We start from the raw sequence: 23956 nt of genomic DNA on the forward strand, positions 1-23956 counted from the left end.
CCTCGGGTCCCTTCGGAGGAAAGCAGTATGGACTGTTCTTGCTGCCCGACCCCGGAGGAGCCCATGTCGCTTGGTCACAGCATCTCCGAGAGTGAGGAGGAGATGGAGACGGCGAGGGGCGAGGCGACGGCATCCCCGGGAGCGCAAAGGGGTCCTGGTATAGCCAGCGGTCCGAGGCGGGGATTCAGCGCGCCCTTGGAGACAAGGCGGACCCCAGTCGGCGCGCGGCAGAGAGCCAGGACTCCGGTGGCGCACAGAAGGAAGGCGGAAGCTGCCCGAGGGAAGCCACCGAGAGCAAGGCCAGCGGGAGCTCCGAGCAGCGCAACGCGCGCACGGAGTCAGATCCCGAAGACCGGAGGGACTCCGCCGCCGGTACCGCCCGCTGCGTCACAGACCCCAGGACAGACCGCGCCACCGCTTGTGCTTTGGCAGGCAGCCGGAGCGCTGTCATGGCTGCCTGTTCCTATGTGTTTGTCTATCCCCGTGTGTCTCCCTAATCTCCTTTTCCCTCTTGTGCCCTTCATGTTTAATGTTCCCGTGTGCATGTTCGTGCTTGTGCCCGTGTTTAATGTTTTCTCCCCTGTCTTCCCAGGGAGGGTGTACTACAGCTGTTCGAGGCAGTTCCCGCCATCGGGGGAGACGGCTCTCGGAGGCTCGGGATCCCAGCGGCTCCGGACCATCCCGTCGGTGTAGGTTCGGGGATTTCCAGCTGCGCGGGACGCTCCGGGAGTAGCGAGCCCCTGGTGGAGGGTTCTGTCACAGTCACAGCTCCGGACCCTTCCCTGTGGGCGTGCCGTTACGTTGTCTGCGTGCCGTTATGTCCATGTATGTACTTCCGTGGGTGTGGGTTGTTCGTGAGCGTGTTCGTAGTCGCACCTGTGCCTTGTCTCGAGATCACGTGGGTCAGTGTTATTCACCTATTTAATGTGCGTTCGCGCAGTGTCTTGTGCTCGTCTTTGTCTAAAGTTCCGTGCCTGTGTGAGTGTCATCTGCTTGTATTTGCGCTCCGCATTGAACTCATCCGTGTTCTGTTATTTGTTCGACATTAAACGTTCTGTGTTTGCACCTTGCGATGCTTGTCGTGTCTCCTTCCTGCGAGTGTCACATCAGAGCTATTTTGACTGATGAAAATGCCACTTATATGCCACTATAATTCAAAAATTGTTTGTGTCAATTTCACATTATTTAAACCTTTCACAAATCTAATCTCAAACATATCCTGAGATGACCAGACTTCTTGCAAGAGAGCTTGCAGTCTCATGAGGCAGCCAAAGGTGTGTATTGAAAGGTGTGTCAACAGCAACAGCTGACACATGCCTCATTTACATAACACTGGAGGTAAGAAGGGCTAATCACACCTACCAAGAGAGCAAGAGACTTATGTCATTTGACATAAGTTAGGAGTCTAGTAGGGAGTCTGTCTAAAGACGAGGGTTTGGTAGTTCTAGTGTTTAATGTGCTCACCTGTCTGAGGGCTCGTTCTCTCTTCTTTGCATGGCTCAGGGTTGAGTAGGTGAGCTCACACTACAAGAGAACAAATACACTGGTGGATTTTGTGTGGTAGATGTTCATTCCTGGACTGATCCTCAAGGACACCACATACCTCCTCTCCTGCTGACGGACGCTTCCTGTCAAAGACGGTGTCTGAATATACAGTACCACGGTCTCCTCAACCTGGAGAGACATGATTAACCCCCACGTTACTGTCTGAATATATCACACTCTCCTCAACCTGGAGAGACATTATTAACCCCCACATTACTGTCTGAATATATCACACTCTCCTCAACCTGGAGAGACATGATTAACCCCCACGTTACTGTCTGCTTGGACATACAATTTCTAACTCTCTATCTCTCTCTCTCTCTCTCACACACACACACACACACACACATTCTGGAGCTGTTTTACCTCGTTGTGTTTGCTTTCTCCTCTCTTCTCTTGTCTTGTCTGTTTTGTTTTCTTCCTGAGTAATGAGAATATGAGCAACTGTCACTCACACACATGCTGGGACGTTGTTTACATCATCACACATGACCCCTGACCTGTTGGACTGGATGTAAGTGTGAAGATGAAGCACTACACACACCACTCAGGAATTCTGCTGATGTCAACATCTTGGTTCAGTTTCTTACTCACACCAAGACCACAGTGGTGCTGCAGTGTGTATGTCAACATAGCTGACCACACTGTTCACCCTGTTACACTATCACACTGTTCATCCTGTGTCGTGGAAATTTTCTGGAAATGGATGAGGACTCAGATGTGGTTAAATGATTAATTTATTACAAAAATATAAATATATATAAATAGGACAAAGACAGATACAGACATGAGAGTCTCATTCAAGCATGACAACTCTGAAGACAGGGGGGCACTCCCCCTGCTTATATACAATCTTAAACACAATTCAGCAGTTATAACAGCAGGTTATCTTTAGCACAGCATGTTCCAAAACATGGGCGCCCAGCAGGCTACTTTGTCTCACGTGTGTATCTCCTAATATGGACTTCCCTAGAGTTAGCAGAAGCAACTGATGTATCAGTTGAACACAGAGAAAGCTAAATGACCCAAGACTAGTAGCCTAGTGACTACCAGTTAACAGAGTGCTCTTACCCTCAGCACTCTCCCTGACCTGGGTCACAGTATAGCACACATGCATAATATGAACTAAATAGGCCTGTGTTGAAAAAATCGATTTTCCAATTCAAAAACGATTTGCATATGATGATATGATAATCGATTCGTACGTCCAAAGATCGATTTTTTTGTGAACTTTTACCCCCGCCTCGTCACTGAATTCACGCAAGCGTGCTCGGTCTAACTAACTGTAAAACAACATGGCGTCGGACAGTGCCGGTAACGACGATAGTCAAATCGGAAATCTAAAAGCAGAAGGACAGTTTATCCAGTGTCAGTGACTATTTACAGTTAGTCCATGTCACTGACAGTTTACCCAGTGTTTTTACAGTTAAAAAAAGTTTAAAATGTTCTTGTAACGTTGGGCGCAAGGCGATGGACGAGACAGAATCCTTTGCACTTTCCAAATCGTTACGTTTATTACATTTACCGAAGTGCAGACAGCGCACATAAAGCACGTTTACATAGAACATGTGTGACTCAACGACGAGCACAGGACGCTGCGCGAACACACAAACCCCACGTGACGAGACGAGCCACAGGTGAGACCAGTGACTGTATATACGGTCTCTGGGTAAGACGGATTATCACAAGACGCACCCGCACCCACGGAGATCCACAGACGCAGACGAGTAGACGCAGACAACGTTAACACACGCCCAAAAGGGAGGGGTCAGGGACCGTAACATGACAGTTCTGTTCTTATATTCGCACTTTAAAGAAAAATACACGTTTACATTTTATACTTTCAGTTTATTAAGTGTGAGCACTTTTAAAATAAAAATGCATTTCGTAGCAACAGCTTTTGGGTGAATTCTTAATTATTTCAATCATAATAATAATGCACTGGTTAGTGTCCCAGTAGGAGTGCACTGTTGCAGATATAGACACCTCAAAGATGTCCTCTGTTTATTGTCCTGGATTACCTTTCTTGAAGGTAGATTTATGATGACCCTTTTCACCAGTCTTTCAGCCATCAGTAACTACCAACTACCAGTAACTATTTGCTGAACCCACTCAGGTCTACTGACGCACCCCTGCGTCAAAGATGGCCGCCGTGCGAGTATATACATTAATGTTATAAATATCTCAGCGATACAACATCGCAGACACACGGTTCATACGTTTTTGAAAACTGGAAACTGTCCCTTTAAATGTTAATTCATGCTTGAGCAGACTGGCCACAAGATGGCAATACATGACCGAGTTGAAGCACACCCGTATATGGCTAATCCTTTTATGGCTTGCACGGAGGGGGGTTGATTTCTCCCCCGGTGTGACTGCCTGTGACTGCTGTGACTGGCGGATTCAAGTGTCAGTCATTACATGACCGCTGACATCACTCACATCGCCCTTTACGGATGTAGGAGGGTTTTAGGACGGCATTAGATCCGTTTCACCTCGGACAAACACGGAAATACAGACTTTGACGGCCGCTAGCTAGCGAGCTAGCGTCTACTTATCTACATGGCAATGATGAAGGTATGTTGATGATTTATGACTAAATGAATGTTATTTTGCAATATTGATCACTATAATAGCGGGCGATCACAGATAGGGTCGCAAATTTCGCGATGGTCCCGTGTAGTTAGTTCGCTAGCTAGCAGCTAGCTAGCATCTGGCTAGCTAGCGTCTACTGATGAACCTGTGTTGATTTCCTGAGGGGTTTATGAAAAATATAAACGATCGATGACTAAATGCAATATCGATCACTATAATAGCGGGCGATCACAGATAGGGTCGCGAATTTCGCGATGGTGTACTGTAGTCCTGTTTGTAGTTCTATGTAGCATCTAGCTAGCTAGCGTCTACTGATGACCCCCATATTGTAGGCCTGAGGAGAGACTCATGACCGATGACCCGAGGACCTACGACCTCAGGAAACATATCACTCTTTGCGGAAGTTTTGGCCGCTTTTTGACGCCTGAGGTAAACAAACCGGTTTTGCTCAGTAGTTTACTACTACTACTACTAGCCCTTACTACTACTACATAGCGGTTATGAACCTATGTTGATTTCCTGAAGGGTTTTATGAAAAGTATAACAGATCGAAGGCTAAATGAATGTTATTTTGCAATATTGCTCACTATAATAGCAGACGATCGCAGATCGGCTCGCGATGTGTTACTAGCTGTCTAGCTAGCCTCCTGGTTCTGCTTCTGTGCAGAATTCGTAATTTATTCTTTATAAAATTATTTTTACTTATTTTTTTATTATTTCGTATTTGTCTTTTGCCTATATGTTTGCTTTGTGAAAGTATAGTATATAATAATCTAGATGAGTGAATATGGTTTTGGCTAAGCTGACTAGCCTGTAGTTTGAGATTTCTGTAGTTGAGGGTGTACACATTTCTGTACACTACTTTATACTTGTATACTACTATATATATTACATGTTTCACTATTTTTGTGAAGCAAACCCTTGAACAAACATATTTCAAGCAACAACAATATTGATCTCTTTCAGTAAATGTGTAATTTCATATAAAATGTGAAAGAATTTTAGAAAATTTGCCTCATATTTCCAGGTTTAGGACCATATTATTTATTTATGCAATACTCTAAGTCAATGTAACCTCATTAGGAAGAGAGCTGAGATTGTTCTGAACATTTTGATATGAGACATGTGGGTAAAATGCTATAATTAAGTATGTTTAGAGACACATTTATGTAACCATGCTTAAACAGCAAAAATGCCCCTAGACTTCGATATAATACTAGTTTTAACATGTTGCTTCTGTACATAGTCAGGAAACAGCTCAAATACATTTTAATAACACTAAACCCTGAATTGGATCGAATCGGATCGAATCGATTAAATCGAAATAAATCGATTCTTAATCTTCAGAATCGGAATCGGATCGATTCTTGGAATTTGAATCGATACCCAGCCCTAGAACTAAACATACATGATTACACTGAAACACACTACTTCATTATTATAGTCCTTCTGCTTAGTCAGAATGGACATGTGCTAAATCATAAAGTTCATAATGATCTCTTATAATAATTAAACATGATCTAATCAGTAATTTCCAAGTGGAAAAAAACTCTTCAATGGGATTGAGGAAAGGAGAGTGAGGGGGGAAGAACTCCATGAGCATTCTTTGATGGGTAGCAAACCAAGCCCTGATGAGTTGACTATGGTGGAAATTCTCATTGACCCATACAATGACGTGGTGTGGTAGGTGAGGCCCTACGAGACCTCTCTCATTGTCAGGGATCAAATAGATGTAAAGGTGATCCAGGAAAAAGAGGAGCTTCTCTGTACTGTATGGGCCAAAACCGGGGATATGGGTGGCCACACCATTCTCAGAAATGGCAGCACACATAGTCAGATTGCCCCTTCGCTGGCCTGGGACATCCACTGTGGCCCGCTGGCCAATAATGATGGAGGAGACGGAGGCACTTTGGGTTGAACTCGTCGACCTGCCTCTGCCATTGTGAGGCGATGGTTTATAACGTGGTCAATGAGCATCACCTGAATCTCATCTGGGACAACACAGTGTGATAGTGCCCCTGGGTCTCTTCCACGTACCCTCACTCCTCCTCTTCCTCATCTTCTTCTTCCCCCTGTCCCACCACCACATACCCTCACTCCTCCTCTTCCTCATCTTCTTCTTCCTGTCCCACCATCACGTACCCTCACTCCTCCTCTTCCTCATCTTCTTCCCCCTGTCCCACCACCACGTACCCTCACTCCTCCTCTTCCTCATCTTCTTCTTCCCCCTGTCCCACCACCACGTACCCTCACTCCTCCTCTTCCTCATCTTCTTCCCCCTGTCCCACCACCACGTACCCTCACTCCTCCTCTTCCTCATCTTCTTCTTCCCCCTGTCCCACCACCACGTACCCTCACTCCTCCTCTTCCTCATCTTCTTCTCCCTGTCCCTCCACCACGTACCCTCACTCCTCCTCTTCCTCATCTTCTTCTTCTCCCTGTCCCACCACCACGTACCCTCACTCCTCCTCTTCCTCATCTTCTTCTTCCTGTCCCACCACCACGTACCCTCACTCCTCCTCTTCCTCATCTTCTTCTCCCTGTCCCACCACCACGTACCCTCACTCCTCCTCTTCCTCATCTTCTTCTTCCCCCTGTCCCACCACCACGTACCCTCACTCCTCCTCTTCCTCATCTTCTTCTCCCTGTCCCACCACCACGTACCCTCACTCCTCCTCTTCCTCATCTTCTTCTTCCCCCTGTCCCACCACCACGTACCCTCACTCCTCCTCTTCCTCATCTTCTTCTTCCCCCTGTCCCACCACCACATACCCTCACTCCTCCTCTTCCTCATCTTCTTCTTCCTGTCCCACCATCACGTACCCTCACTCCTCCTCTTCCTCATCTTCTTCCCCCTGTCCCACCACCACGTACCCTCACTCCTCCTCTTCCTCATCTTCTTCTTCCCCCTGTCCCACCACCACGTACCCTCACTCCTCCTCTTCCTCATCTTCTTCCCCCTGTCCCACCACCACGTACCCTCACTCCTCCTCTTCCTCATCTTCTTCTTCCCCCTGTCCCACCACCACATACCCTCACTCCTCCTCTTCCTCATCTTCTTCTTCCTGTCCCACCACCACGTACCCTCACTCCTCCTCTTCCTCATCTTCTTCTCCCTGTCCCACCACCACGTACCCTCACTCCTCCTCTTCCTCATCTTCTTCTTCCCCCTGTCCCACCACCACGTACCCTCACTCCTCCTCTTCCTCATCTTCTTCTTCCCCCTGTCCCACCACCACGTACCCTCACTCCTCCTCTTCCTCATCTTCTTCTTCCCCCTGTCCCACCACCACATACCCTCACTCCTCCTCTTCCTCATCTTCTTCTTCCTGTCCCACCATCACGTACCCTCACTCCTCCTCTTCCTCATCTTCTTCCCCCTGTCCCACCACCACGTACCCTCACTCCTCCTCTTCCTCATCTTCTTCTTCCCCCTGTCCCACCACCACGTACCCTCACTCCTCCTCTTCCTCATCTTCTTCCCCCTGTCCCACCACCACGTACCCTCACTCCTCCTCTTCCTCATCTTCTTCTTCCCCCTGTCCCACCACCACGTACCCTCACTCCTCCTCTTCCTCATCTTCTTCTCCCTGTCCCTCCACCACGTACCCTCACTCCTCCTCTTCCTCATCTTCTTCTTCTCCCTGTCCCACCACCACGTACCCTCACTCCTCCTCTTCCTCATCTTCTTCTTCTACCTGTCCCACCACCACGTACCCTCACTCCTCCTCTTCCTCATCTTCTTCTTCCCCCTGTCCCACCACCACGTACCCTCACTCCTCCTCTTCCTCATCTTCTTCTTCCCCCTTTCCCACCACCACGTACCCTCACTCCTCCTCTTCCTCATCTTCTTCTTCCCCCTGTCCCACCACCACGTACCCTCACTCCTCCTCTTCCTCATCTTCTTCTTCCCCCTGTCCCACCACCACGTACCCTCACTCCTCCTCTTCCTCATCTTCTTCTTCCCCCTGTCCCACCACCACGTACCCTCACTCCTCCTCTTCCTCATCTTCTTCTTCCTGTCCCACCATCACGTACCCTCACTCCTCCTCTTCCTCATCTTCTTCTCCCTGTCCCACCACCACGTACCCTCACTCCTCCTCTTCCTCATCTTCTTCTTCCCCCTGTCCCACCACCACGTACCCTCACTCCTCCTCTTCCTCATCTTCTTCTTCCCCCTGTCCCACCACCACGTACCCTCACTCCTCCTCTTCCTCATCTTCTTCTCCCTGTCCCTCCACCACGTACCCTCACTCCTCCTCTTCCTCATCTTCTTCTTCCCCCTGTCCCACCACCACGTACCCTCACTCCTCCTCTTCCTCATCTTCTTCTTCCCCCTGTCCCACCACCACGTACCCTCACTCCTCCTCTTCCTCATCTTCTTCTTCCTGTCCCACCACCACGTACCCTCACTCCTCCTCTTCCTCATCTTCTTCTTCCCCCATCCCACCACCACGTACCCTCACTCCTCCTCTTCCTCATCTTCTTCTTCCCCCTGTCCCACCACCACGTACACTCACTCCTCCTCTTCCTCATCTTCTTCTTACCCCTGTCCCACCACCACGTACCCTCACTCCTCCTCTTCCTCATCTTCTTCTTCCCCCTGTCCCACCACCACGTACCCTCACTTCTCCTCTTCCTCATCTTCTTCTTCCCCCTGTCCCACCACCACGTACCCTCACTCCTCCTCTTCCTCATCTTCTTCTTCCCCCTGTCCCTCCACCACGTACCCTCACTCCTCCTCTTCCTCATCTTCTTCTTCCCCCTGTCCCACCACCACGTACCCTCACTCCTCCTCTTCCTCATCTTCTTCTTCCCCCTGTCCCACCACCACGTACCCTCACTCCTCCTCTTCCTCATCTTCTTCTTCCCCCTGTCCCACCACCACGTACCCTCACTCCTCCTCTTCCTCATCTTCTTCTTCCCCCTGTCCCACCACCACGTACACTCACTCCTCCTCTTCCTCATCTTCTTCCCCCATCCCACCACCACGTACCCTCACTCCTCCTCTTCCTCATCTTCTTCTTACCCCTGTCCCACCACCACGTACCCTCACTCCTCCTCTTCCTCATCTTCTTCTTCCCCCTGTCCCACCACCACGTACCCTCACTCCTCCTCTTCCTCATCTTCTTCTTCTCCCTGTCCCACCACCACGTACCCTCACTTCTCCTCTTCCTCATCTTCTTCTTCCCCCTGTCCCACCACCACGTACCCTCACTCCTCCTCTTCCTCATCTTCTTCTTCTCCCTGTCCCACCACCACGTACCCTCACTTCTCCTCTTCCTCATCTTCTTCTTCCCCCTGTCCCACCACCACGTACCCTCACTCCCCCTCTTCCTCATCTTCTTCTTCCCCCTCTTCTTCGAGCAGGAAGTTGTCTTCTTGCTTGTGTTGGACTAGTTGTCTCCATGTTCAGTAATTGTATTGGTCCTAGTCAAGCTCTCTATGTACAGGCCTACATGATTGATAGCATTCACAAGCATGGACAGCACCTGTCAAGTATCTATCTGATTGGTTATCTGAGATGTGTGAACCTCCTCCTTCATTAGAAAGGTTCTAGTTTCAGATGTTCAATTATAGTCATGAATTTACCAAATGTATCAAGAGGTTGGTATGTGGTATTTGTGGTATACTACTATATAATATACACTGCCGTTCAAAAGTTTGGGGTCACCTAGACATTTTTGTGTTTTCCCTGAAATCTCATACTTTTTTATCTAATGAGTTGCAAAATTAATAGAAATATAGTCCAGACATTGACAAGATAGAAATAATGTTTTTTTTTTTTTTTAAACTTTAAACTTTGCTTTCGTCAAAGAATGCTCCCTTAGCAGCAATTACAGCATTGCAGACCTTTGGCATTATAGCTGTTAATTTGCTGAGGTAATCTGGAGAAATTTCACCCCATGCTTCCAGAAGCCGCTCCCACAAGTTTGATTGGGTTGATGGGCACTTTTTTTGTACCATACGGTCAAGCTGCTCCCACAACAGCTTAATGGGGTTGAGATCTGGTGACTGCGCTGGCCACTCCATTACCGATAAAACACCAGCTGCCTGCTTCTTCTCTAAATAGTTTGTGCATAATTTGGAGGTGTGCTTTGGGTCATTGTCCTGTTGCAGGATGAAATTGGCTCCAATCAAGCGCTGTCCACAGGGTATGGCATGGTGTTGCAAAATGGAGTGATAGCCTTCCTTATTCAAAATCCCTTTTACCTTGTACAAATCTCCCACTTTACCAGCACCAAAGCAACCCCAGACCATCACATTACCTCCACCATGTTTGACAGATGGTGTCAGGCACTCATCCAGCATCTTTTCAGTTGTTCTGCGTCTCACAAATGTTCGTCTGTGTGATCCACAGAGGTGGGGACTCGAGTCGCATGACTTGGACTCGAGTCAGACTCGAGTCATCAATATTAAGATTTTTGACTTGACTTGAAAAAATATTCAGAGACTTAGACTTGACTTGGACTTTTACACCAATAACTTGGGACTTGAATTGGACTTGAACCTGTTTACTTGCAAAGACTTGATTTTTTTACCCCAAATCTAAATTTTAAAACGCATATTAATATTTATAAAGTGCGCCCCATTAATTTAATTTCCATCCTTCTGACGCAGACCGGTCCTCTGCTTTTCCACACTCTGTATGTGTGTGTGTGTGCATGAGCTGCAGCACAACCAATCAAATGGGGGGTCAGCGAACGTGAATTGTTACCGGGCGGGGTGTAAAATGGACACAAATTAAGTATTATATCGCGATCGATCAATTGCCAGTGGTTGGCGCCAGAGCGAACTAGTAACTCATTGAATCATAGATGTGGATCAGAGGTAAATAAACTACTTTTTTTTTTTGGCGTGAGAAATCGGATGTGTGGCGTCAGAGCGTGTGAAGACGGTCAAATGCGTGTGTCTCACGCTCAATGCGTGAGGGTTGCCAACCCTGGATTCTGTATCTGAACTCAGGTAAGAGAGCCTCTCTGTCACCATCATAATATCCAGTTCTATCTCAGCATGGATTGTGATTTTGAAGACATCTACGTTGAGAAAAAAATATATTGACAAACGTGGAGTGAGTTTTCAGCTATGGGGCATCATTCTACGGCCTCATCGTGCACAAATGACATACAGACATTTGGCCAGTTTGGTCTTTTGCAAATGCAATGCAGAATAGTTTACTGAAATGTCTAAAGTTGCAGATTCCTGTTAATTGTTCAGTTCTTATATTTGTTTGTCTTGTGTCACTCACACATGGACACACTTGTTCTCTAGGAAACCAGATAAGAGAAGAGAGGGAAAAATGCCATTATGGTTCTTTGTATTGTACTGTGAAAATATCAGCACTTTTTATTTGAACATGGAGTTCTACTTGTGACTTTCACAGAATATTTATTTCTGGAAAATTGTAGTTTAAAGTATGAATATTTTTGCAGCTAAGTTTAAAAAATTTAACTGTGCAATAAAGAGGTGTAATTTTAATTTTTTTTTATACTTCGTGTTTTCAGTTGCACATGTTTTATCAAGATTTGAAGAGAATACAGATTTTAAAAAGAACACATGTCTATTATTTACATTTAAAATATACCTGCAACATTGGTTAAAAAAAAAAAAGACTCGAAAGGACTTGAAATTCCAAGTTTCAGACTTGGGACTTGACTTGACGGTTGCTTGTCTTGACTCGAGACTTGACTTGAGTTGACTGTCTTTGCTTGAGACTTGACTCGGGACTTGAGGATAAAGACTTGGACTTAATTGAGACTTGCAAAACACTGACTTGGTCCCACCTCTGGTGATCCAAACACCTCAAACTTTGATTTGTCTGTCCATAACACTTTTTTCCAATCTTCCTCTGTCCAATGTCTGTGTTATTTTGCCCATATTAATCTTTTTCTTTTATTAGCCAGTCTCAGATATGGCTTTTTCTTTGCCACTCTACGCCCTGAAGGCCAGCATCCCGGAGTCGCCTCTTCACTGTAGACGTTGACACTGGCGTTTTGCGGGTACTATTTAATGAAGCTGCCAGTTGAGGACCTGTGAGGCGTTGATTTCTCAAACTTGAGACTCTAATGTACTTGTCTTCTTGCTCAGTTGTGCAGCGGGGCCTTCCACTTCTCCTTCTACTCTGGTTAGAGCCTGTCTGTGCTCTCCTCTGAAGGGAGTAGTACACACCAATGTAGGAAATCTTCAGTTTCTTGGCAATGTCTCGCTTGGAATAGCCTTCATTTCTCAGAACAAGAATAGACTGTTGAGTTTCAATTGAAAGTTGTCTTTTTATGGCCATTTTGTGAGTTTAATCGAACCAACAATTGTAATGCTCCAGATTCTCAACTAACTTAAAGGAAGGTCAGTTTTATAGCTTCTCTAATCAGCAAAACTGTTTTCAGCTGTGCTAACCTACTTGCACAAGGGTTTTCAAGGGTTTTCTAAATATCCAGTAGCCTCCTTACAGAGTTAGCAAACACAATGTACCATTAGAACACTGGAGTGATGGTTGTTGGAAATGGGTCTCAAGGGCCAATTGAACAGATTGTTGTGCATGCAATGGCTTATACAATGAAATATGTATGACATATTTTGGAGAGAACAGCCATTTGACTGAAAATCAGCTAATCAGTTTAGATCACCATGATCAAATTACTAGGAAATTGTGTTAAATAGGGTATAGGCTAACTGTGCTAACTGTAGGCTACTTGTACTAAATCATTTGCAAAGATCCACTGGAATATTTGAGACATGTTCAAAGACATTTGCAATTTGACTAAACCAATGAGAAATGCTGTTCTGTTGTGACCAATTGCCAAGGGGTTTCCAGACTTGTCCATGTTGTTTTGAGAATGTCTTCTCGGTTTCAAGAATTGAGCCAAACCAATCGAGAAAAACTGTAAAAGACTAGAACCATTTCACATATGAACAGGTTTTCACACACAAATAGGTCAAGATCTTTATGAGTCTTTGTTCACATAATAGAGCAGAAACCACATTTCTCCTAGTGAAGAAAAACAAAATAAATGTTAAAACAGCAGATGGCGCTTTCCTCCTGCTAATCTTGCTGGTCTAATGCTGGTGTCATTCTTATTACAGTTTTTTATGATTGCTAACAAGCGCTTCCCAATACTTGAGATACATTTTCAAAACTCTAAACACAGCAACACATTTACCTCATACAAATAGCCAAATAGTTAATATCCTGTTCAAAAGTGCATTTTCTTAACTACCGGTAAATACCAACTCTGTATTTCACAGTGCAAATAAGGTTTCCTCTATATGCACCAACTTTGTTAAAACATAGCAAACCTGGTTCAGTATCCAATCATTCTTTCAAACACTAGCACAGACTCTCTATTCGAGATGAACATAGTCAATCACTGCACAACCACTGTAAAAAAAACTAACATTTGATGGCAATACAGAAACAGTATTACATGTAATATTTTACTCTCTCCCAGCAAACAGACATTATACAGTAGCATCTGTTTTCTTATGTCAGTTCATTTTTACTGTAATCCACTTCATTTGGACTTTTTTTTCAAATGTACATTTTTGGCAACATACTGTCTACACAATGAGTGATATTTACTGTTAGATACTATATGGAATGTAGATTAGACAAAAAAGGAGTCAGTAACAGTTTTGCAGTAAATGTTATATTTCACTGTGTTAAGGACATTAGCCTACTGTAAATTGTAGCCTAACCCAAAAAAGAATGATCATAATTGTAAACATAATTAGCCATGGTCCCATATGTGTAAAATACACATATACAAAAAATCCACATAAGGGGAAAAAAACAGGATATAAAACTGAACAGTCTTGTTATGTGTAATCTAAACAATCTTTAGCAGTTGGCCACATGTTTTCATCCACATCACATCTGATGTTGGCCCTTGCCATACAGGTTTTATCAAGGGTAGACAATCTGCCAACAATACACGCAGACTAATAAACATAATAGATTACTGCACAATTAACAAATTAGAGACTACCATTATATCTTTAGATGCAGAAAAAGCATTTGACCGGGTAAACTGGAAATATTTATTAGCATTTCTACACAAATTTGGATTTGGCTCATCCTTCATAAACTGGATCAAAACCTTACATAGCTCTCCTAATGCACACGTTAGGACAAACAATATCACCCCACAAAGCTTCACTCTGCAGAGGGGCACCAGGCAGGGCTGCCCACTATCACCCTCACTTTTCGTTCTCTTCATTGAGCCATTAGCAGCAGCAATTCGACAAAATGCAAATATTACAGGAATTAACACAGGAACCACAAACCATAAGATAAGTGTCACGTAGGGCTACGCCCCCTCTCCTAGCTGTCACTCCGGTTTCCCTGTTCCCTCGTGTCTGTGTTGTTCTTGCCCGTTAGTCCCGCCCTGCTCGTCTGTTTCATGGTTTCCCCTCATCTGCCACGCCCGTGTTGTCATTATCACCTGGTCCTAGTTTAGTTCCATGTATATTAGTCCCTGTGTCTCCCATGTCTGTATCGGTTGTGCTTGTTCATACCTGTGTGGATTTACTGTTTCTGTTTCGTCTTTGTTGTAAGTACGTACAACCCAGTCTCTGTTTCCCCTGCCTTGTTTTGGTCCTGTCTACGTGTCTCGCTCGGACTGCCTACACATTATGACCCCTGCCGTTTTTTCAACTCTGTTTGTGGAATTCCCTTGAATAAATCTCGCTCTCCTCAGCGTTTGTGTCCGCCTCCCTGCTCTGCATCGCGCCGATCGTTACAATAAGTCTCTACGCATATGATGTATTACTTTTCCTGCAGAACACACAAGCTTCTCTTCCGAATACAATCAAACTTATAGACAGCTTCTCTTCTATAACAGAATATTCCATCAACTTGGGTAAATCAACAGTTTTACCTATAAATTGTAGTTTCCAGAATACGACCACCACTCCACTACAATCAGGTATTATTAAATATTTAGGCTTACATGGCTCTGCTAAACTTTTAGACTTAGTGCAGGTAAATCATATCCCTCTATTAAAAACAATAGAAGATGATCTCACACGTTGGAATGCTATACCTATATCACTCATGGGGAAAGTCGCTACCATTAAAATGAAGGTTCTACCCAAAGTCAACTATTTATTCTAACTAATCCCAAATAAACCCCTGTTTTTATCATTATTTAAATACATGTATATAAATACATTTTGATGGATTGATTGTATACAGGTGTTACTCTAGGTCTGCCCAGATCCACAGTCTTACTTGGTTGTGTCCATCCGCAGCCCGTGTAGTAGGCCAGGCAGCCTCTTGAGGAAGACTCCTTTGTGTGCTTTTGTGAAGAAAGTCCCACTGGATCACGTTGCTCCATTCAGGGGAAGTTGTGGTGGCCCCTCGACGATGAACTCGTGGAGGTCCGGCTGAGCAGGTTCCATACCACACGTTGAGACAGCTGGTCAGGATGCTCTCAATGGCCCCACTGTAGAAGATGCTAATGATGAGGGTTGGGGCACCAGCTCTTAGTTTGCTGAGAAGTAGAGCCGCTGATTAGCTAATGATGCTGAGTTGGTCCAGGAGAGGTCCTCTGATCAGCCATCCATCTCTCTCTCTCTCTGGTTTGACCGACACCAAGGTTAGACCTATTAAAGAGAGTTTTATCTCTCTGGTTTCTTTATTGAGAGCATGAGAACTTTGATACGACTAACAGCAAACAGCTAAAAGTCGTATTAGTTAATTAACGAGCCAGAGTTGTGGTGTAATCTAACAACCAACCGATCAACATTACCGCAGCAACAGATTCACCAAACTACTTCAATCAAGCTTGTTAACTCGGCCACACGGACTGAAACAAAGGCGATCAATTCCCTGTTAAACAGTGAACGAGACTCTCATTCCTGGACTTCATATCCAGAAGGACGATTCCCAGCACACCTGGACGACGTCGCTGTTTATCAACGAGGAACCTGTGGTGTAAATTCCCTCCTAATTCAGGAGAATTCAGTGAGGATGACAAAACCACCCACAAACCTCAACATGTGAGAGTCTAACCGCTGGGCATAGTTTAATAAAAGGGCATAGTTACTTGAACTGTAGACTTGTAAACTAAGTTTTAGCTAGTGTTTTTGCATTCAACATTGTTTAGTCTTCATCAAGATTTGTATATACAAAGTTCTCTTTGCTGTGCATGCCACCATCTTTTATTTATCGGATTAATTGACAACTTGTAGTCTTCCCCATTCTCAGACACACCACATTAATTTTTTGTTATTAAGCCAGCTCCATTACTCTTTGTTCTGACCACGTTGGAATAAACCAGCTGAGCTCATTAACATAGTCACGCTGCTCTACTGTTTAAAGTCGGCGCCATTTTAGTTATTTTGTTCTCCATAGTAGAACTGAGATTACAACCCCCGCCTCCTCATGCGCGCACAAGCGCGCACACATTAGTGTCACGTATGGCTACGCCCCCTCTCCTAGCTGTCACTCCGGGTTCCCTTGTGTCTGTGTCCCGTGCCTGTTTATCCCGCCCTGCTCGTTGTCTCCGTGTTTCCTCGGTTGCTACCACGCCCCGTGTCATTGTTATCACCTGTTCCTTGTTTCAGTTCTATGTATTTAAGTCCCGTCATTCCCCCAGTCGAGTCATCCGTGGTTTTGTTCTATCAGTCGGTTTGTGCTTTCACGTTCGTTGTTTTTCTAGCCCTGTATTTCCCGTCATCTGTTTGTTCCTGCCTGGTCCGTGAGTCTTCCCTGTTCTCGTCTCGTCATGCCTGTTTCTTGTTCTTGTTCGGACTGCTTGCACGTTATGACCCCTGCCTGTTCTATCGACTCTGGTTTTGGTATTCCCTGTATTGAATCTCGCTCATCTCTGCATTTGTGTCCGTCTCCTCGCTCCGTGGCGCGAGCCACGTTACAATTAGGCTACTCCTCCCCTTTTTACACACACACACACACACACACACACACACACACACTCGAGATACCCAGTCTTCACTGTAAATATACTGATCCTTGTTGATGCTGTTTGTTTTAGAATAGTTGGTTTTAAATAAATGTATCATTTATTTTCACCAAATTGTCTGTGTTGATGTCATTCAAAAGTGGTTGTTGCCAAAACCTCCAAAGAATTCATAGTTAAATCCTTCAGATACCAAACCATTAATTACCTTTAGTTGATAACTAAACTTGTGGTTCTGGTATAATTAGAATATGAGACTGATTCTAAATTAATGAGACTGATTAATAATTAAGGTTAAACACATTATATCTACTTTAAAGGAGTAGTAGGTGAAATCCCTAGGGCTGAGTGTAGGGCAGTGGAGATGGTATCAGTCGAGCGATTAGACCGATATGTAAACTGGTAGGGGTCCAGGAAGGGGCAGGGAAGACCTGATGTGGTGCATGACTAGCCGTTCGAAGCACTTCATGGGGATGGAGGTTAGTGCAACCGGACGGTAGTCATTGAAGCAGGATGGCGATGCCTTTTTAGGGACAGGGATAATGGTGGTGGCTTTGAAACGTGGGAAAAACCGCCTGACTCAGAGAGGTGTTGTAGATGTCTGTAAAGACCTCTGCGAGTTACCAGGGACAGTCCTTCATCACACGACCAGGAATGTTGTTAGGCCCAGGAGCTTTCTGAGCTTTGATAATACACTATTGTACAAGGTGACAGGTTTTCCATCTTTCTAGTTACGCAATTGGTGCATTTTCCCCAACCAACAGCTACACTCTGGCAAGTCTCAACAGGTTTTACTAAGGAGACATGGGGAGGAATGTTAGTAAACTGAAAGCAACACACTTGGCACTCACAGCGTTGTACAGATAAAGGAACTGAGGGTGTGAATGAGAACTCAGTTCTTGCACAATCAGTGTTTAACCACAATAGCTGAGTGAGTTCTTAGGAGACCAGTACACGTCCACCAGTCACAGCCTTTCACGGTTGGGTTGTTTATCTTTAAACCACATCTTTTCACAACTTTCATCAGGCCCATCACACACTGTCACTTACATGAAGGTTCTCTGTCCAGGGTACCCGCGGGTCCTTAAAAAGTCTTAAAATGTCTTAAATTTAGTTTTCCATATTCAAGGCCTAAAAATGTCTTTAAAAAAATGTCTGGAATTTTATGAGGGGAGGCATTAAATTATTATAAGTGTGTGTTGTTCAGTTGTTCTGGCGCGATGTGAACTTTGCCGAATCTAGCGCTAATGCAGAAAATAACCCCTCCAGGGTCCTAGTGCTAGATTCCTAGCGTTGGAGTATACAGCCTCAACAACGTCAACAATTTTCGTTCACCAACCCCCCCATTCCCCCCCCCACCGGTCAACAATTCTCGTTCGCCACCCCCACCCCGTCAGCAATGTGGAACACACCTGCATCCCCAGAAATAGTATTATTTTTTCTTGTGAGAGGTATTAAAAAGGTCTTAAAAGTCATTGAATTTGAGATTTAAAAATGTGCAGATACCCTGTCTGTCTTCATAACACTATGTGGACAGATCTGCACATGTTCCTCAGTTTGGTGATATCAACATCTCAGTCACTCGTGTTAGAGTGTTAGTTCACAGTTTACAATTACACACATACAGCGGTGCCCCCGGTGCATATTACACCAGTGTCAAATCACCATCAGCTCAATTTGTAGCCCCTCACTAGTGGAGGTAACAGTTACACCCATTTAACACATCAAATCTCTCCCGTTCAAGTTTACAGGACAAACACTGTAAAGTAAAGAACTATGAAGGATCTCTCGTCTTGATCCACACATGCATGTAGGGGATTTAGTTGTGTGTGTAGGGATTTTAGTTATGATATTTAAATACCCTACCTGCTTGTGTGTGTAGGGGTTTTAGTTATGATATTTAAATACCCTACCTACTTGTGTGTAGGGGTTTTAGTTCTGATTTTTAACTAACCTACCTGCTTGTGTGTGTAGGGGTTTTAGTTATGAGATATAACTAACCTACCTACTTGTGTGTAGGGGTTTTAGTTCTGATTTTTAACTAACCTACCTACTTGCCTACAACTAAGGATTTAAACAGGTGCAGAAGAAGGATTGACGTGCATAAAACTTATAAAATATCTGACTCCAAATTATAGTTGATAAGAATCTAAAAGAACTCACTTCTTAATTAGATCAGTACAGGTTATAGAATATACCTAACCAACTTTATAAAGTACCTTGCTATAAACTATAGCTGCTTTGTCAGAGGTTTATCATAAACATGCATAGCAGATGGGATACTTTAGAGGGAATTGGTATTAGCATTGATTTGCCTTTAACTGATAATACTGATAACCAAGGAATAGCCTGGCTACACAATAAACCAGATTTATTCAATATCCAACAAAATATAAAACAATAACACAACCATTGTACTATAACAATGATAATACCAAATAGAAACAGAAATACCAACCGGTGCAGGTTACCTCACGGTGCAAAGGAAGAAGATGAGGATGAGGAAGAAGAAAAGAGAAGAAAGAGGAAGAGTCCTGCACCCACAATCCTCTCCCTTTATACCCCCCAGCATCTCAAAGGAACAGTCACAAAAACCAGGTTAACCAATGGGAATCAGGATGCTGGTAAAGACAACAGAGTACATTTGCATACAGAGTGCATTTCTACACAGGACTGCCACCTTTGGGGTGAAGTCTACAAACCTTCTCCGTGAGTGATGGAACTCTTACCCTGTTATCATAACCTTTCCCAGCACACAACAAGCTGCAAAATGAGACTAAACATGCCACACAAACATACTGACATAACTAAAATACAAATGGTCAGTTTTATCCCATTGCTCTGGGAACCTCTTGAGGTAAATCAACATTTGTTGCCCCCCCGGTTTTATGGAGGAACACCAGATCCTGTATCCCCCACAGGAACATCCACCACTCCTACACACTACTGTGTTTGTGATGGTGTTTTATACATGTTCTGTGATAAACTACCATGTTTCTGACTGTGTTTTATACTTGTTCCTATATTTGTGATGGTATTTTCTATGTGTTCTCTGATACTTTGTTTGTGACAGTGTTGCTCTATTCCATCTGTTACTTTTTGGTTATTTTCAAACTGGAATAAACAGGTGGCTCTTCAGAATAATCCTGAAATGACACAAACACACATACAAACACACACACACACAAACACAGACACCATTGTATTGGTTCACAATATTTGCACATTGTAGTACAACAGTTAAATTACATGAATAAGTATTTTGCTAGCTGTAGTTTGCAATGGTGTTGAGTGACTTTATGAAGTATAAGATATCAGGTTAATGTGCTCACCTGTCAAGTTAATGTTCTCACCTGTCTGAAGGCTCGTTCTCAATTATTTGTCTGAATATATCACACTCTCCTCAACCTGGAGAGACATGATTAAACCCCACGTTACTGTCTGAATATATCACACTCTCCTCAACCTGGAGACATGATTAAACCCCACGTTACTGTCTGCTTGGACATACGGTTTCTGTCTCTATCTTTCTCTCTCACACACACACACACACACACACACACACACACACACACACACACACACACACACACACACACACACATATTTGGGATCTTTGACCTTTTTTACCATGAATGAGGCACGCACACATACATACACACACACACACATACACACACACACACACACATTCTGGAGCTGTTTTACCTCGTTGTGTTTTCTTTCTCCTCTCTTCTCTTGACTGTTTTGTTTTCTTCCTGAGTAATGAGAATATGAGCATCTGTCACTCACACACATGCTGGGACGTTGTTTACATCATCACACATGACCCCTGACCTGTTAGACTGGATGTAAGTGTGAAGATGAAGCACTACACACACACCACTCAGGAATTCTGCTGATGTCAACATCTTGGTTCAGTTTCTTACTCACACCAAGACCACAGTGGTGCTGCAGTGTGAATGTGAACATAGCTGACCACACTGTTACACTGTTACACTATCACCCTGTTCACACTGTTACACTATCACACTGTTCACACTGTTCACCCTGTTACACTGTTCACCCTGTTACACTATCACACTGTTCACACTGTCACTATATCACACTGTGTGTTTATTCATACCTTTCACACATGTGCAGTAAGCTCCAGCAACCACTAGCAACACTAGCAGCACTAGCAGTAGCACCAATGACAACTGCAGGGTGGTGTTTGGTGATTGGTGATCCCCCAGGTTATTAAAGGTTGGGTCCAGTTCTTAAGAGGAAAAACAGGAGGAGAAACAGAATGTAAGAAAAAATGGTGTAAGACATTCTGAGTGTGTTAATGGAATAATGAGTGTGTAAATAATGACTGTGTGTTTGTGTTAAGGTTTGGTTAACTGCTGTTAAGCTGCACTGTGAGACCCACATGGTGAGGTTTGTGTCTGCCACTCCCTCTCAGAATCACAGTTCTGAAAGGTTTAGTTGAGTGTCAAAATTCATCAGTTTACCTTTAACAGTGAGACTGAAGTTCCTATGTTGATTGTAATTAATCCAGCATGAATATAATCCATTATCCTCTTCAGTCAGGTCTGAGATCAGCAGAGATAGATTTCCTGGAGATTCCTCATTAAACATCTGAACTCTGCCACTGTAGCGGGGACTGAGTTGAGTAGAGTGGAGATCTTCATGGTGTGGTGATCTCCACTTCACTCTCCACTCTCTACTCCACGTGTGGTCCATCAGATGAGTGCAGGAGCAGGACAGGAACACAGACTCTCCTGGAGATCTACTGACCTCAACATGCTGCTTATTCTCTGATAGACTGCAGCCTGGAGAGAGAGAGAGAGAGAGAGAGAGAGAGAGGGGGGGAGGGAGAGGGGGATTAGAGAGAATGAGAGAGGGAGGGAGAGAGAATTTCTTTGAATGTCTCTTCTTAATTTCCAGCAATGCTTTATGCATTTACAAAAACATTGTATGTTGAAAGATATTATTCATGTTTGTCACGTAGGGCTACGCCCCCTCTCTTAGCTGTCACTCCGGTGTCTCTGTTCCTCGTGTCTGTGTTGTTCCCTGCTCCTTGATCCCGCCCAGCTCGTCTGTTGCCCCGGTTTCCCCTGTCTGCCATGCCTTGTTATCATCGTCCTCACCTGTGTCCTGTTAGTTCCATGTTCTTATAATCCCTGTGTTTCCCTAGCCCGTGGTCGGTGATTGTGGTTCGTTCCGTTTTGTGTCCCAAATCTGTTTGCGATCTGGTACTCTTAGTGTTTTGTTCATTCGTGCCCTTGTACTTTTGTTATCTGTCGTGTGGTGAATCTGCTCGGTTTGTTCCTGCTCGTTCTGTTTCCCTGCCTTGTTGTGTTCTTGTATAATTATGCCCATCTACCTGTCATACTCCGATTGCCCTCCCGTTATGACCCGTGCCTGTGACTACGACTTCGATTATGGAATTCCCTTTAATAAATCTCGCTCTCCTCAGCGTTTGTGTCCGCCTCCTAGTTCTGCGATGCGCAGATCGTTACAAAATCACCGACCTAATAAGGACACAGTGAGGGAGCGCTAATGTTTAATCGCTGTAATGAGATGTTGGCTGGTTCAATTCAGTTCAACTCTCTGGTATTACAGCGCGAACAAACCAGAGACAGGAATTCCCCTTGCGCTGTGGGTACAGGGGAGTCACGAGCTCCCTGATAAGTGCTATGTGTCTGCCCGACTCGATAAAGACTACAGGGAGGAGCAACCTGTAGTGCGCGATTCGGGCAGGCGGAATGAATATGCAGACGAGCATTGACTTGGCTCTCGGTTGGCTTTCAAAAGCCATTGTGAACTCCCGATGCCTCTGACAAGTCACCATGAAAGCCACCGAGAAGTGGTTGTGTCTGTGTGTTTTTTCAGGCGCAGATCAGACCGGGGAAAAAAGACCACGCCCCCTCGCCACCACAGCGCATCATGAGGTCGTCACCTTCCCTAAGGAAGACCTCCCTCCTCTGATCCTGCCAGCCTCTCCCCTAGAGACGCCGAGGAATTTTTTTGGGGGGGAGTAGTGGACAATCTCTGCGAGAGTGACTGACCCCACCTCCTGAGGATGTCAGCCCGGTGGTCCCGCCTCCTGAGGACGTCAGCACGGCGGTCCCACCCCCCGAGCATGTCTTCTCGCCTCAGCGGCCTGTTCCCGCGACCCGGAAGGGGTCTACCACGCCTCCTGTTCCCCCCCGGAAGGGGTCTACCACACCTCCTGTTCCCGCGACTCGGAAGGGGTCACCCGCGTTTCCTGTTCCCGCAACCCGGAAGGGGTCGTCGCCTGTTGCTGTTCCCGCGACCCGGAAGGGGTCGTCGCCTGTTCCTATTCCCGCTGCCCGTCTGCCAGCCACGCCTGTTCCCGCTGCCCGTCTGCTGGCCACACCTGTTCCCGCTGCCCATCAGCGGACCCTGCCTGTTTCCCCGGAGACTGTGCTGCCCACGTGTGGGCTTGGACACAATGCTCCTCCTTTTGGATGTTTGTCCCCTGGGCCCATGTTCCCCTTGATCCCCGGTCCCATCCCTGGTTTTGTTTTGGTTCCAGTCCCGGTGTTTGTGCCTGTTCGTGTCCTTCGGGGTGGGCAGCATCTGCAGCTGGACTGGACACCTGAGGCTGATCGGGCGTTTTCGTTGCTTAAAGGGGCGTTTACCTCGGCACCTATTCTGCATCTCCCTGATCCCCAAGTCCCTTTTGTGGTGGAGGTTGATGCCTCGGAGGTGGGTGTGGGAGCTATTCTCTCCCAACGCCAAGGAAACCCCCCTAAATTGGTCCCTTGTGCCTTTTACTTGAAAAAATTGCAACCGGCAGAGCAAAACTATGACGTTGGTAACCAGGAACTTCTAGTGATAAAACCCGCTTTAGAGCAGTGGAGACACTGGTTAGAGGGGGCTGAACATCC

At 45.3% G+C, this 23956-nt stretch overlaps 1 protein-coding gene across 3 annotated transcripts; it reads right to left on the bottom strand.

The window, feature by feature from the left end:
* Positions 1 to 1463: 1463 nt before the first annotated feature.
* LOC143491269 (uncharacterized) lies at positions 1464 to 21867 on the bottom strand. 3 transcript variants are annotated; one of them, XM_076990124.1, is made up of 5 exons: positions 21551 to 21867; positions 21184 to 21315; positions 20766 to 20815; positions 1604 to 1674; positions 1464 to 1524 (listed from the first exon to the last, which is right to left on the bottom strand). In XM_076990124.1, the coding sequence occupies exons 1-5, from the start codon at positions 21780 to 21782 to the stop codon at positions 1500 to 1502; spliced, it is 510 nt and encodes a 169-aa protein (XP_076846239.1). In that variant the 5' UTR covers positions 21783 to 21867; the 3' UTR covers positions 1464 to 1499. The 3 variants fall into 3 exon arrangements, 1 of the variants encoding a protein (XP_076846239.1); XR_013125161.1 differs by lacking the exons at positions 1464 to 1524; positions 1604 to 1674 and adding exons at positions 19412 to 20203; positions 20411 to 20465; XR_013125162.1 differs by lacking the exons at positions 1464 to 1524; positions 1604 to 1674 and adding exons at positions 19412 to 20203; positions 20390 to 20465.
* Positions 21868 to 23956: the final 2089 nt, after the last annotated feature.

The sequence above is a fragment of the Brachyhypopomus gauderio genome, unplaced genomic scaffold, assembly GCF_052324685.1.
Source record: "Brachyhypopomus gauderio isolate BG-103 unplaced genomic scaffold, BGAUD_0.2 sc73, whole genome shotgun sequence".
In the NCBI taxonomy this organism is placed as follows: domain Eukaryota; kingdom Metazoa; phylum Chordata; class Actinopteri; order Gymnotiformes; family Hypopomidae; genus Brachyhypopomus; species Brachyhypopomus gauderio.